We start from the raw sequence: 16355 nt of genomic DNA, 5'->3' as shown, positions 1-16355 counted from the left end.
CAGGTCCACAGCAGGGATCCACACACCTGGTAACTTCCCCACAGCACGGATCAATGCATGTGGTGGTGCACCTGGTCACAGGTCCACAGCAGGGATCCACACACCTGGTGGTGCACTTGGTCACTTCCCCACAACACGGATCAACGCACGTGGTGGTGCACTTGGTCACTTCCCCACAACACGGATCAACGCACGTGGTGGTGCACTTGGTCACTTCCCCACAACACGGATCAACGCACGTGGTGGTGCACTTGGTCACTTCCCCACAACACGGATCAACGCACGTGGTGGTGCACTTGGTCACAGGTCTACAGCAGGGATCCACACACTTAGTGGTGCACTTGGTTACCCCTTGGCAACAGGGATCCACACATGTTGTGGTGCACTTGGTCACATCCTGGCAGCAGGGATCCACACACCTGGTGGTGCACTTGGTCACCTCCCCACAACACGGATCAACGCATGTGGTGGTGCACTTGGTCACAGGTCTACAGCATGGATCTACACATCTGGTGGTGCACTTGGTCACTCTGCCACAGCAGGGATCCACACACGTGGTGGTGCACTTAGTGACCTCAGTACAGCATGGATCTTGACATCTGGTGACGCACTTAGTCACATCCTGGCAACAGGGATCACACGTAGCGGTGCACTTGGTCACATCCTGACAGCAGGGATCCACGCATGTGGTGATGCACTTGGTCAGGTCCTGGCAACAGGGATCACACGTGGTGACACACTTGGTCACGTCCTGACAGCAGGGATCCACGCATGTGGTGACACACTTGGTCACGTCCCGGCAACAGGGATCCACACACGTTGTGGTGCACTTGGTCACAGGTCTACAGCATGGATCTACGCATCTGGTGGTGCACTTGGTCACTCTGCCACAGCAGGGATCTACACACGTGGTGGTGCACTTGGTCACCTCAGTACAGCATGGATCTTGACATCTGGTGACGCACTTAGTCACATCCTGGCAACAGGGATCACACGTAGTGGTGCACTTGGTCACGTCCTGACAGCAGGGATCACACGTAGTGGTGCACTTGGTCACGTCCTGGCAGCAGGGATCACACGTGGTGACACACTTGGTCACGTCCTGGCAGCAGGGATCACACGTGGTGACACACTTGGTCACATCCTGGCAGCAGGGATCACACGTGGTGATGCACTTGGTCACGTCCTGGCAGCACTGAGGCGCGCAGGCGGCGGCAGCAAGGCAGCAGGGATCCAGGCACCCAGCAGCCTGTGCGGCACCAAGGTTGGCCAGGTTCACGTAAGTGGTGGTGCCCTGAGGAATCCTAGCATAGCAGCAGGGACCCAGACCCTGGGACAAGCACCGGATGTCACGGACGATGCCACAGGGATCCACGTGTTTTCTCACAGGAAAACTCCTCACCAAGACGGTGGGAGGCGGAAGGCAGAGCTGTCTGATTTGGCAATCATTTTGGCAACGCATCTTTGAGGGAAATGTAACGTCTGAAAGCAGGAAAGGAACACACTTAGTGGAAAAGAGAGACATTCAGCTTTCACAAGCCCATTTTCCACACTGAGTTAAGCGATACTTTTTCCAGTGGAATACTTAACAATATACTGGGAAAACAGACTGAAAACCATAGCAGGGCACTAACTCCACATCAAAGCATGTTAGACAAGTTGGTAGCTACTGGCCGCATTTGCATTTCAAACTTCTTCCCAAAACAGGAAAGAAAACTGGTGGTTTTGGACTCGGCTGGATTACACTGCAGGGTGTGAAGTTACAACAGCCCCACCTGTCCACAGCTCCTCTTGGTTTGGGATTAAACTCTGACGTTACTTCCCTATTTCCACCCAAAAAGGAGACTGCCAGGCTTCTGACAGTGCCCCGTCCCCACGCAGGTCCTCAACTGGGGACGAGTGGAGGCTTCGTGTTGGAAATGTCCCCAAGGAAAAGCTCTGGCGCCCCGAGCACAGCGGCTCTCCCACCTCTCCCACTGAAGTCCTCCCAGCTCCTCTCATCCCAGCTTCCTCCCAGGCATTGCTCACCCTTGCAGCCTACGAGTCTCCACTTCTTATCTTCCCTCCCACTTTCTCTCTTTGAAGTCCCAGCCTTGCCTTTTGATCTCTCCCAAACCCAATAATTTCCTGGTTAAAACAGGGCAGCAGTGTCGCTGGGGAAAGAGAGAGGTTGGTCCTCTCTCAGCTACGCCGAGACATCTCAATGGAGAAAGCACAGCAGTTGCAAACCACACAGCAAATAAAGCCCGGTAGAAGGTGGAATGAGTATTTACCCTTAGCTCAGCTGCTGGATAAGTCCCATAACCAAATCTCACTAAGCAGAAGCACTCCTAAATCTTCTCACTTGCTTCTGCAGAAAATACTTAAAAATTAAATAACCCCGGCCACTCCAATACTTCCCACTAAGCCAAGAGAGACTTACCCAATTCACCACCAGCAACTAGGAAATGAAACCAAAATGGTTTGAAAAACACTACAATATGAATCCTTTTATACGATTTCAGTGTCCGCGTCTGCGGAAGTGAGACACCTCAGGGGTATGGAAACAAAATTTTTAATAATCTAAACCTGCTCCACCTCCAATCCTTAAATTACTTGCTTACATTATAATTCTTAATGAAACCCGGCTGCTGAGGTGGTACATGCGACACCATGACTGCTGCCTGCAAGCTTGAATTCCTGATCCACGTATTTCCTACAGGGGATGGGGAACAAAGCAGTGATGATACAGCCTGGAAACAATCCCCCTTGGGATCGAACTTTGTTTTGATAGGAGTTACTTTGGTCCGGTTTCTTGCACCTTCTCCTGAGTCAGCCGTGCCGACTGGGATCACTTCCGTCCCCTAAAACATAGTCTTCATTTCCTATGGAGTTTGGCCTCGTGCAGCTTTGTTCTGCTCTGCCGTGCGAGTTTGCTCGTGCACAATAACCCTCCTACCGAAAACTTCATTCCTGATAAACTGGTCACCAGTTGCCTTGTTGCAAGCTGCAGTCATCACCTCTCAACCTGTCTGGACACCTCTGAGAAGAGCCTTTCTTCTCCATTAATATCTTTCAGGCAGCTGAAAGGGGCCCCAGGACCTCCCCTAAGTCTTTTCCTCTCCGGGGTGAGCAGGTCCTTCGGCCTCTCCCCATCCATCCTCTGCTCAAGGCCCCCGGACCATCATGGTGATCTCCACTGGACTCACTCCAGTTGGAGACTTCCTTGCACTGTGGGCCCTAAATTGGACCCAGCATCCAGGCACGGTCTCACACATGGCAGAAAAAGGAGAGCTCTCTGGAGAGTGCATGGGAGCACCCAGGTTTTCTGGGCAGCTTCATAACATCTCTGCTAGACAACCAAGTGCAGTATTCCAGGATAACCAAAATTTGTTATGATTTTGGCAGCCAGGGAGGGCTTCACACTGCATTAAGATCCTCAGTGGCACTTTTGCTCCTTCCAGGACTCCTTCAGTGACCGGTCTCTCTGCAGTGATGCTCCAGAGTGATTAACCATGGTGCTCTGACCATGGTGTCCTTGGTAGTGGTCCTTTTTGGCTTGCTATGCACATATCTATCATAGAGAAGACTAAACCAAAACTGAGATAGGCTGTTCATGAAAGACAGCAAATGGTTACGACCCCAGCACGGAGTCACCGCTTTCCGCCTACTACAACTGCAGCCAAGTAAAGATGTTCTCGTCTGAAACTCCCTCTTTATAAGAGAAGGGAGAGCCAACAAGAGCATTGCCTGCGAGAGATCAAAGACTCTGAAACTTCCTTCTCTGCTCGCTCCGAATTAGCCTTAAGACGCTTGGTGACACAAGCATCGAACCAGTATTATTTGCATGCAGAGATGAGGGCATACATCATGTAAAGATGAAGGTGGCTCTTGAGTCTGCACTCTGTTCTCCCTTTAAATGTGCACTTTCATGCTGCTGAGTATGGTAGGATCCAATGTAGTAGCTTTTGGTGATTTAAACCCAAAAATGTTATTTAAAATGAAATAAATTTAGGATGTGTGACCGCTTGGGTTGCCAGTGCTCTTCCAAGCACAGTGATTTGAATTAACCCCGAGTATAACTCAGCTGGCTTCGGTAAACCAGTGGGCTGAAGGGAAAAGAGATGGCAGGAGTGACCACCGCCCATCTGCTCTTCAGGGCTGTAACTGCATGAGGATAAAGGCAACATCACAGCGATGGAGGAGTGTTATGTTGCTTGAGTCAGAGCTTTTAGAAGAAAATGCAAAACATCACGGGACCAGCGATGATATAAGAGTTTCCAGAAGCACACCGAGACACAACCAGCAGCACCACGGCCAACAGGAGAGCGGCAGAAAGAGGTCAGACGCAGCGAAAAATTACAAGAATCCCCCAGATCCCACATCCCATCCTGTCTCTAATGACCTGCATGATGTGTTGGGCTGGAGGTTGTTTTACCGGCACAGTAAAACTGGCCCACAACTGGCCGGCTATGTGGGAGCAAGCCCGGAGTCCATTCATTTCCCAAATTCTTCTTTGACGTCAGCCTCGGTGAGGGGACACGTGAACTCTCGAGCCATCTTTGCGCACTCGAGGTTATGCTGCAGCCACGGAAATAGCCAGTTTCCATTAAAAATAATTAGTCAAATAACCCATCAGAGGGCAGAGGCGGAGCAGGTTCGGGTAAGCAGAGAGTGGCTTGTCTGGGTGCCTGGGGCACCCCATCTCCGGAGGCCAGGCTCTTGAACACACGAGGCAGATCCCAGGTTGGAGTTGCCGTGTCTGCTCGCCGTCTTTATTCGCCGATCCAGAGCTGGGTAAGTCTCTTCAGGATTGTACCGATCTAAGCCTATTACTGGTGTTAATTTTCTACTATATGCTGAAATAGATTAGTGCTACCAGTAAATCACCTCCTTGGGGATAAGAGTTTAAACGAGTAACAACCTTCTTCCTTTGCGCTTACTTTGCTGTGATTCCCATGGCTGCTCTGCAAAATGCTTCCTGCTGTCCCAGCACTGGATTTAGAGGGCTACAACACCACTACAACACCCTCTTGCTCACCGAGTGCCGAAACAGTGGGCAGGAGCCGAAACTGCTGTGCACGTAGTTACCGTCTACACAGTGAAGTGACTGCAGTGTCGTGTACAGCAGTGACCACGGTCCCAGGTAAGAGAGCACCCAAACTCGTGATAAACCCAGGCGTCTATGCCTTAATTTTACCTGTCGAGCCTGTTGCTGCTTTTAGGAAGGTCAGACAGCGATAGCTGCACCTCTGTGAGATGGGTGCTGTCCTGCAAGGGAGTTTCAGGGCAAGGAGAAAAAGTCTGGGAAAGAAAGGGAGTCAATGTGAAGTTTAGAAACCTGCTGAAAATCTTAACCAAATCCACTGCTATCTGCACAAGAAAATGCTGCCGAGGTGCGGTTTTTTTTGGCTGAGAACAGATTTTAATAAGAAAAGCTGGGTTTGGAAGTTTACACAGGAAAACAGAATGACCCAACTTCTTTTCCTAAGGAGCAGTTGCAGAACTGGAAAAAGCAGACAGTAAATATTCTCTCTGTTCCTTATTTCACGACCAAATTGGGGCCCACACAGAACGCATCTTGCTGAAGGATTCCCCAGCCAAGATCTGGTGCTTTGGGTTAGTAGACACCAAATTGCTCTTTTTCTTCCAGGCTTGCCCGGTGCATGAAGATGTCCCAGCAGTGCAAGCTGCCCTGCCCGCCTCCTTCTGCCTGCACGGAGGAGGCTGCACACCCCAACCCTTGCCCATCGCATTGCACCGCGGTAGACCCGGATGCCTGCCCTGCGCAGGACACACAGGCCCCTCCTGAGAAGGCTTCCCAGACGGATCCCTGTCCTTGTGAGGGTGCAGCCCCATCCCAGGATGCCTGCCCACCTCCTGCTGTCCCCATGCCCGAGGACACGGCTGCCTGCGACTCCTGTGCACCTCCATGTGTGGGTGCTTGTGTGTGTCCAGCAGCGAACTCCTGTGAGATCCACCAAAGCAAAGAAGGGACCAGATTCCCCCTCCAGCCTGTAGATGCACCAGTGGAGCTCTGCATCCCTGAGACAGCCAAGACCTGCTTGGAAACCTTCCCCTTTCACCACACTATCGCACCAGTGGATCCCTGCATCCCTGAGATAGCCAAAACCTGCTTGGAAACCTTCCTCCTCCAGCATAAAACCCCAGTGGTGGAGCCTTGTGTCTCTGGGAAAGGCGAGACCTGCATGGAAAACGTGCCCTTGCAGGACCCAGTCCCAGCCGAGGAGCCCAGCACCCTCGAGGCGCTCCAGACCTGCAAGGGAGATGATGTCCCCCCAACGGGGACACCGTGCTGTCCTCAGGATGTGACCACTGGTGATCCCTGCCCCGACCAGTGCTCGGTGACACGCGTGGATCCCTGCACATCCCAAAACGTGGTTTGTGAGGAGCCGTGCGTGCCCGAAAGCGCCACAGAACCTACGGGGACGTGTCCACCCCAGAGCACTGCGGGACCCGCAGACACCGGCTCTACCAAGGGCAAAGACAAGGGCGCCAGCACCCGTGCTTTCCGCCTGAACACCCGCACGGCCACCATCGTGGAGCGGTGCCTTTCCAGGTGCCAAAATTGGCTGCGAGGCAAGAAGTGAGCACGGCATCGGTGGGCAAGAAGAGGTTTCTCCTCACACGAATGAGACCTCCTCGGGTGAGTCTCTTGTTTTCCTCATGTGTATCAACAAGAGAGAAAAATTGCTTCATGTTAAATAATAAAAAAAAGCACTTTTCAATCAGCTGCTAATTACGGCCCTTATTTTTATTGCCTAATGTTAACTGCAATAATAATGGCAAAAGTGCAATACAAGTATTAATTGCGTTCACCGAGACCCGTTTCATCATCTTCCACCTTTTTACTTCCCACATACAAATAACGACTTTCATAATCTCTCTCAAATTCAGTTATGATTTTGCCCTTGGGTTTTTCTATCCTCTTTTTTTAATGGTCTTTGAGATTGAAAGTATTATGAGAATATTGAGAAAAGTCGCTCAAAGGCATCATTTTAACATAGCTGGAGAAAGGTCTTTTAAGGAGATGTAGAACGACAGGCGGCATTTAAGGTGAAGAGCAAATGCTGAATAGAAAGAGGTTGCAGAAAACACCAGAAGAGCAGTGCTGAGAAAGGGGAGTTTTGTTACACAACGTTCAGTTGAAGACTGGGTAAAACTCTGTGTCATTAAATGGTTTTGTCACCTAACAGCTTTGTCCAGAGTTATATCTCTAAATATTAACAGCAACCTGATGCGGTAGACAGATAAAGCTTTTTAAAAGGCATTAAAAGGCATGGGGAGGATATGGCAATTATTCCTGCAGCTGCCTGGATATAATGGATAAATCACCTCACATTCCTTGCCTAGGTGGCTCTTGGACCCAAGTCGCTGTTTGCTGGTACCGTGGTTTGCTCCCACTGCAATAAGAGCCCCGAGCAGCCCCAAAAACCTGCAAGAACCATCCTAGGAATTCATAAACAGCTGCTCTATTAAAGCCATTTTTATTGGATTATGGCACGTTGTTCGCTGGGTCTTTAACATCATCTGTTACAAAGGGTTTTTCTGCTTCTGCACGCACACCAGACACAATATCTGTGTGTTAGCACTCCGTGAGATGAAGCAAGTCCTTACAGAGTAGCAATAATTGCAACTCATTGGATTGAGGGAATAAATCTTGGCAAGTCGGAGAAGTTTGTAAGCCACCTCCTTTTCTTTTTCCCTGGTGAATAAATCAACGCGTGTCGTTCTCAAGACACCACGTCGGATTATCGCGCCTGAAACTACACATAGCGCCCGTTCTGTTGTAATAGGGCTCCTCTCAGATTACATCTGCAGTATTAGGCTCTATAAATCAAACATTACTGAAGATAGCCTATAGTAACGTAAAAACGATGACTAAAGATGAACCAGCAAAGATAATGAGCGGAGTTTACTGTAGCACCAAATACGCGCTTGCAAAGTCAGATGAGCTCCGCTCGCTGCTCCAAGATGCTCTTCTGACACCCCATTACTAAGGCTGCCCTTCACAATTTGTTGTGCTCTCCCACATAATCTCAATGACAAAAATCATTTCTCATTGCACGCTTGCATCTCTCTGGCTGGCACTGACCCTTGCAACCCCAGCATTTAAGAATATGTCCATCCCAGCACATTTGATATTTAAACTCCCATTTACTGATGCTCAGAGCTTGCTGGCATCGTCCTGAGGCTTCTGAGCACTTCTCAATGGCAATAAAACAAAACCCAAGACCGAGGTATTTCCTACAGCACAGCAGCCAAGGAAGTGAGTTTCCTTTCCTCAGGTGCCATTAAGACCAAGGTGAAGGTTTCTTCAGCTCTGCAGCCCACCCAGGGCCATAAGCATATCATGTTTTATGTGAAAACTAAACCTGGAAAGCCTCATCCTTTTTGGTGTAATTTCAGTGAGTGTTTCTTCATTCAAGCAATGTGGGGCAGAGACGGTTCCTGTGGGTCTGATCCCAGCCCCAGGCCTGCAGTGCTGGTGGTAAAGCAGCAAAGCAAGGACCAGACCCAGCTATGTCCTTTCACTGCTCCGTGTTATCTGGGGATGTGCTGTGTTCGCATCTCAAAACTCACGGACACCCCCATCACCGCCTTCCCCAGCTCCTCATTCCTTTGGCGGTTCTCACGTCCCACTCGCCACCATCTCCTCCCCTCGTTCATGTGTCATTACCCCTGCCTTGTGACACCTCCTCGTCATCAGGGTGGGGTGTAATTGGTACAGCTGGAAAAGGCATCAGGTGTGATTGCAGCATTCCTAACATATCAGCTGGCGACGTGTCCCTTTCCTACAGAGAGGAAGGAAAAGACCAAACGTCATCCAACCCGAGTTTAGCCAAACCTAGGTTGCAAACAAAAGTCAAGGACCCAAGCTGGAACACAGGAGGTTCCACTTCAATTCTTCTCAGTGAGGGTGACAGAGCATGGCCCAGGCTGCCCAGAGAGGTTGTGAAGTCTCCTTCTCTGCAGACATTCAAAACCCGCCTGGACGCCTTCCTGTGCAACCTCATCTGGGTGTTCCTGCTCCGGCAGGGGGATTGGACTGGGTGAGCTTTGGAGGTCCCTTCCAATCCCTAACATTCTGGGATTCTGTGATTCTGTGTGTGTGTATGACCCCATTTCTTGACCATGGTTGACCAGGTTGAGAGCTCACATATGGACATCTCAGCTGATCTGGGATGAAGGACCACGAGCAGCACCCACGGCTGGAGCTGCGTATTTCATGGAAACGGGTGAGTCATTTCAGGAAGCCAATTTTCGGAGCAGGTCGAGCGCTGCGCCCGTGAGCGGTGCCAGTCTGGAGTTCACATTGCGCTGGCCTGAGTCATCAGCTCCAGGGGATCTTCCAGGCACGGGGAGAAATCCAGTTAAAACCAGCATCTCCCACCCTTTACTAGAAGCAAAGAGATCAGCACCTCCTTAGCACACCCAGGGAACTCTTCAAAACACACCCGAGCTGCACAAAGCGAAGGATTTAACAAAAATCATGAGTTCCCCATGCCCACATTGGCTCCAGATTCCCCGTTTCTTCATCCAACTTTTGCCCCTCTGGTTTTCAGGCTCCCATCCAACATCTTGCTGGGTTCAGGACCAGGTGTCTCCTGTCCGTGGACTGTGACCAGCCCTGTTTTGAGCAGGGCACGGCTCTAAACTCCAGCAGAAACAGGCAAGAAGTCTCTGAGAGCGATTGGGAGCTTGCCAGAGCCCAGCAACACCTTCCTCCACGCTCACCTCTCCAAAGCAAGCAAACAAAAGTGTTGCTCTTAAGGCAGGCCACAGGCAGAACAGGTAGAGCCTGGTTTCCACCATGTCCAGCAGTCCCATGAAGGATGAACTGATCAGTCCTCTCTGCTACAACATTAACCACATCTCTACCCATTCTCATAAAACTAGGAGGGATTTAGCGTTAGTTTGAACCATGCCAGTGTGTCAGATTTGCTTGCTAATACCAGGTTAGGATACGAAAAATGGAAGGACAGAAGTTTTACTTCTCGGGAAAGCCAAGCTTAAGAAAGATGAACCCCTATTTTCAAAACAAAGCAAACACACAGGTGATTTCGCTGTCTGTCCACCTCTCTGGGAAAAAGGAGAGGAGCAGGCAGGGCAGGCAGGAGCTGCGTTGCTGCAGGAGCTGCGTTGCTGCAGGCAGCAGTGCAGGACGAGGTGCATCACCCTCCTCTCTGCCTGGCTTGTCCCCTCCTGCCACCCACAGCCTTGCACAAGCAGCTTCCAGATGGTCCCTGTTCGTGGTGACAGCGCTGCCATGCCCCCACCAGGCACCCTAAGGCCGGGCGAGCTCCGTCTTGCACCACAGCACCCACTCCTGTCCTCACCGTGTTCCTCCCCAGTGGCACCTTGCCTAGGCAGATCCACCACGCTGCCAGCCTGGTTTTGGTAGGGTTTCCATCAGGTCAAGTTTCCCAACACGTCCTCTCTGCCCCCTTTTACCCTGCACTCAAGGTGATGATCCTGATGATGTGGCACAGCCATCCGTGAGCGCTTCCCAAGCTGTTTTCTCTCCCCCTGCCCTCCTCACTCCTTGGTGGCCAGAGCTGCTTTGCAGGGCAGCAGAAAGCAGCCAGAGAAGACACTCAACGTGAGGCTTTAAGCCATTGCCCAAAATTGCAGTTCCCTCCTAAAACAAGCGAGCAAAAGGAACTTAAATTCTCCCACCGATGTGCTGGGCAGCGAGGCAGGTAACGGGCAGAGGCACCAAAATTGTCCCCACCGCCAAGGGGAGCAGCTGAAATGAGTGCAGCCCCTGACTCACTTCCATCACAGCCACAAAAAGTGACTCAGGTCCCTGCCAAGTGGAGCAACAGACCACAACTGAGCCAACCGCCCTGTCCCATCCCAGCCCATCTCCTCCCCAGTGGCCATGAGAAAAGGCAGCGACCTCCCTGAGTGCTGCCTCCATCCCTGGACAGGGTCCCCCATCGCAGCAGGAGCTCAGGGTGACCAAGCAGAAGAAGAAAAGCGAAGAGGAACGTTCACACCCAAGCACCACCACAAAAACCCGGTTTGTGGCCAGAGCCCTGCCCAAAAGCCGATTTTCCAGAACTAAACCCTGGGGCTGGCTCAAGGAGCGAAATCTGAGCAGGATCTGGACACGGGCAGCAGATCTGATGGGACGGACGGCACCCCAGCTGCCCACACAGGTGTGGCCGTGCATGCACACGCTTGGCTTGGGCACCCACAGCAAGCACGCACACGCGTGGCCGTGCATGTAAACGCGTGGCCGTGCATGCAGGGAGCGTCCTCTGGTGGTGCACGGCCCCGGGGAGGCAGGAGGAGGTTTCCTGCTGGAGAAGTTGACTGATAAGGAGCATCCAGGCAGCGTCAAAGCTCGTTTGCTGGTGAGATAAACAGGACTTGGAGTCTGCTGGGTGGGAGGTAACGAGCAGCAAACCGGTGATTAATTCTGTCTTGATTTTCTGTTCATTAACAGCATCCCCCAACAGTGGGGTTAAGGTTTGCCGTGCAGCAATGCCCTACTGGGGTCTCCTCCTTACAGGGAAAAGCAGACACTATCAGAGGGAGGTGAAATCATTCTTCATAGCAGTAAACACGGGATAACCTCATCTCACCTTCCTCCCTGCCCTATTTATTCTTAGTCTTCGCTTCAAATGAGATGCAGAATTTCATGAGCCCTTTCTATGCCCCAGCTAGCTACGTAGCATCATTGCCTTTCCTTTTCCACACCTAGAGCTGTTTAAGTAAACTTGTGAGTTCCTCTATACCTTCAGAAAAAAACAATTCACTCTACAGCAGTTTCAATTTTCTGAATTAAAACCACCAGCTGGGTAAGTTATGAGCAAATGAAGCACAGAAAAGCCCTGAGGATCAATGGGCAAGAGGAACAAGATAATCTGAGATACCTGCACCCCTCCGACTTCTGGGGCACAAATGCAAAGAAAGGGTTCAATTAACTTCTCCCTAAGTATAGTTAACACATGTATTAAAACAGTCTCAGAACAAGAAAAGTATCCTCAAAAGCCTTCTTTTCGCAAAGAGATCAATTCCTAATTTTAATTGTGGGATTATTCAGATGCAGAAAGAGTCTTCTCGATATTAAAGGCACTGCTAGCTGGCTTTCAGTGCATTACCACAGGGAGTCTTCGAATCCAATTATCTCTGAAGAAATATGTTAAATATGCTCATTAACATGTAAAAAAGTGGAAGCACGTATTAGAGAAAAGCTGATGTATTACACTTCTTAATGTCACAGCGAATTAGCAAGAAAGAAGGTTGCAACAGAAATAACTTGCTGAGATGCCCAGGCAGCATAGGAATAGAAAGCATTTTATTCCAATTAGCTTAATTCCTGATAATGACATAGATGCCATGATAAAGCTCTCCTATAATGGGTTGCAGCCCTGGAAAAGTTTAAGAATTGGGCTGCGTGTGTGGAATGAGGTGAGAAAACGGAGGCAAAGCTGAACCTCGGCGTAAGATGCTCTGAGAGGGGAGGAGGGAGGAGACAACGGGCAAAGGAGGCAAAACCACGGATAAAACCCCAAGTCCCACAGCTCCATGGAGTGCAGGCACCAACCACTCGCTTTTTAACCCCCCTAATCCAGCCCCATCCCTCCGAGCACCTTCCAGCTCTCCAAAAACCTGTATTGAAACGCTTTTGCACGTTAAACCCTTAGCGCGGCGCCTTCCCTTCTTCACCAGCGCCGACCTCCGCTTCTGCTCCTCCCCGCTGAGCAGAAACAATCCGAATAAGCTGTGATTTCCTGCTTTATTTGTGCTGAGAAACAAACGACTTCACTCCCAGCTCCTTGAACCTGGTCCCAAACGGCCCCGGTCCCAGCTCGACACCACTCCCTGCCGTCGCTGCCCGACACACGCTCCCCATGGATCTGCGTGGGGAGATTCAAGCAGACGAGAAGAAAATAACCCTGGGCACCACTTTTTCCTGTCATATTTTCAAAGTATTTTAGGTGAGGTTGGTTTACCTGAAATTTAAGGTTTACACATTAAAATACAGCAGAAAAAGTTTAGGCATGAGCTAAGTTGTGGATCTTCAGCAATCTCCATGGCTGCAATAAGAGTTATTTTAAGTTAATTTAAGTTATTTTAAAGCTCTTGTGCAACCATCCACACTTCAGATTTTCCACTTCTGTTTTTCTGCACATCTGACACAAATTTTGCTCCAAAAAAAAAACCAGGCCAAAATCAGAGCACTGCCATGGGCCAGGTGTCACCTCCAGCATCACCCAACCCTGGAGCACATCAGCACCCCAAACCCACCCCAGATGAGCAGCCCACAGCCCAGGGACCCACAGCTGCCCACGTTTAGGACAACTTTTTGCCCAAAAACCAGAAAAAAAGGCAAACCAGACAATTGTGACTGAAACTTGAGGATCTAACTGCTTAAAGGGAGCAACCAGAGAGCATTTCACAGGAGCCTGAGCTTGAATACACTCTGCCCATCCAGAGAAGCTGCTTTGCCCAGTGCCCCAATACGTCGTCTATCAAAAGTCAGAGCTCCTTCAGCAAACACACCTCCAGAAACTCATGAATGTGACTGGAGCAACTTTGCCAAGCAAACAAAACACTTAAGAGTCGTTTCCTTCTCCGCATACCTCGCACCTTACCTCTATGGTAGATCCACCTTGCAGAGCCAGCACCGGTTAATGGGCGATGTGAACTCCCAAAGCATTTATTCTTCTTACACGTGCAGGTAGAAGGAGCAACTGCTCCTGCTAAAGGGAAATACTGCCCCTCCTGCCCCAAAATTTGAGCTGTGGTGCAAATGGCACCTTTATATCACGGGTTGAAGGTCTTGGGGTGCCCAGGAATCTCTAACTACACAGGGCACAGCCTGGGAGGCCACGAGGGCCTTTTGAGACTGGCTCAGAATGAAGAAATTGGGGCTCAAGCCTTATCTCAGCCAAAAGCATCATGAATAATTGCATTCAGCACTTTGGCTTTGCTGGAAGAGCCACTTTCCTGGTGAAGAGCAGCACAAACACTGCATTTTTAGTGCAGAGGAGCTCCTAGAAAGCTTCTTCCCAGACCTTTAAAGAGATCAGCACTGCCCAGCCCCATCTCAACGCTGCTCACAGCCCCCAGCATCATTACAAACCAGGTAGGAGCTGGAACAAAACCTCCCCTCCCATTTCCCAATGCAGAACCACTGGAGTATTTTTAGTGCAGAGGAGCTCCTAGAAAGCTTCTTCCCAGACCTTTAAAGAGATCAGCACTGCCCAGCCCCATCTCAACGCTGCTCACAGCCCCCAGCATCATTACAAACCAGGTGGAAGCTGGAACAAAACCTCCCATTTCCCAATGCAGAATCACTGGAGTTTGATGGGATTTCATTAGCACCATCTCCAAAACACTTGCACTCCACTCCCTGCATTCAACAGAATTGATTGCAAGCTCTGTTACACTACTTAACTTTAACTTAACTTACTTAAACTTAACTTTAACTTAACTTTAACTTACTTAACTTTAAGTTAACTTGAAGTTAAGTTAAAGTTAACTTCTTCACATATCATTTGACCCTCTCACCTTTTATGCCTCATAAAGCGTATATGAAATGCCATACATCAACCCAGTATTATCTACAAGAGGAGAAACCGCCCTGCTCAGGGTCCAGGTGGTTTGACCAGAAATAATTTCAGCGAGAACACCCTAAAGCCTCTCCAAGGTGCCCCCAGTAATTGCCCCCCACCCTCACCGCAGTGTAACGAGCGGATTAGCAGCAAACACGCCCCGTGTTAAAGGAAAGTGCTGTGTCTCCATGCAGACGTGGCAGAAAAGTTGTCACCCTCAACTCTGACAACCAAGGGCAGCCCTCCTAACCCTGCAGCCCCCTGTTATTTATCCCCTGTATTCATTCCCTGGAGATCTGCTGGGATTTCACATAAACCAAGGGGAACCCATGCACCCCCCTTCTGCCAGGCATGGAGCAAGCCAGAGCGTTTTCCTAAAAGTCCTTTTCCTGGTGAGAAAAATTGGCTGTGTTTTATTTTTTGTGTCATTAAGAACTATGTGGATGTGTGGTATCATTTATTCCAGTCTTTCTTATTAACCATGTACTGGCCAAAAAAAAGGCCCTTAAAAGTAGCCAGCTGAAGTGAGGAGGGCTAAAAGTCTTACTCAAAGTGTGCAGAAATGACTTTCATATCATTTGGAGCAGCTGAGGGGTGATAAGGGGGCATAGGGAGATCTAAAATTGGTTTTCCTGAGAAACCAGTAATAGGTTTAGGTCTTTGTAGCTCCCAGTTAACCCACTGGGCCCCAGTATCACGACCTCATCCACAGGACACGGGGTTGCAGCAGGAACTGGTGCCAGACACAGCACAAGAAGTTCAAGTCCCCCCCTTGTCGTGTGCCTCAGTTTCCCCTTCTGGTCAATGGGTGATCACAGCCCAAATGCCCACAGCCCCCAGCTGCTCGCTGGCTTTGGGACACATCGTGTCACCCCCCTTGTCCCGCTCCAAGGGCCACTTGGTGGCACTGTTTGAAAAGGTTTCTTTGCTCGATGTCTACCTCCAGAAGAGGGAGTTTCTGGAAGGAATCACATTAATCTCGGCATCACAATATCCTCATTTTTCTGCCTTTGTTTCCTTTGCTCTTTATTGACTGTGCAAGCATTCCCGGGCGGTCTCCTCCCCTGCACGTCAGTCACTGGGGATCTTCGTCTCACAAAACACCTTTGCCAAACACAAGAGTCCCCGGGCGTTGCTGGGGCATCACCTTCAATTAAATCCTTCAGCAGTAAAAATAGCCTTTTCTGCTAAATTCCTCCGAAATGTGTCCGCAGGTGGGGCCAGCTTAGGCAGGATCACGCGTTAACCCAGGAGAAAAGCATCGGTGTAGAAGTTAATGAGAAAGAGACAAATGAAGACAGGGGCACGGCAATGTCATTGGGTGAGCGATGGCTCGGGTCGCTCCGCTGCAGGGCTGTCTCCTATATAAGCTCCATATAAGATCACCGAGAGTGGATCTGCTCCAGACCGCACTCCTGAAGCTCAGCGTTGCTTCTTTTCACCCAGGTGAGCCTTGACAGAGCCTTCATGCCATCCAAATTTGCTGCAGGAGCTTCAGGCCATGAGGACGTCCCTGGAGCCGCCTCTGCTGCGCTCTCCTAAAGGAAAAAAGAGACTAAAAGCGATTTGGGATTACATTTTTCTGTGGTTCATCAGAGATGACCTGCACTTACTGCTCTGCTCTACTCCAAATGGGTTTTTTTCCCCCTCCTCTCTAACTCTATGCCCCAACTTTCTGCTCTCACTGTCCCTCATCCTCATCCCTGCTCATCCCTGTACCCATCTCTGCATCTGAGTTTCATCTTTCAGATTTATTTTCCTATGAGCCCCTTCTTGCTCTCT

The 16355-nt window shown here is 50.1% G+C and overlaps 1 protein-coding gene across 1 annotated transcript; it reads right to left on the bottom strand.

The window, feature by feature from the left end:
- Nucleotides 1-104: 104 nt before the first annotated feature.
- On the bottom strand, nucleotides 105-1449 carry LOC104543176 (keratin-associated protein 5-5-like; the record flags this gene model as incomplete). Its single annotated transcript, XM_010187720.1, has 2 exons — nucleotides 1403-1449; nucleotides 105-1304 (listed from the first exon to the last, which is right to left on the bottom strand). Coding segments are annotated over exons 1-2 (1247 nt in total), but the record flags the coding sequence as incomplete, so codon positions are not given.
- Between the last annotated feature and the right edge of the window lie 14906 nt (nucleotides 1450-16355).

Source organism: Mesitornis unicolor, unplaced genomic scaffold (assembly GCF_000695765.1).
Source record: "Mesitornis unicolor isolate BGI_N332 unplaced genomic scaffold, ASM69576v1 scaffold5957, whole genome shotgun sequence".
NCBI lineage: Eukaryota > Metazoa > Chordata > Aves > Mesitornithiformes > Mesitornithidae > Mesitornis > Mesitornis unicolor.
The sequence above is the reverse complement of the archived record's forward strand: the minus strand, read 5'-3'. Positions and strand labels throughout refer to the sequence as shown.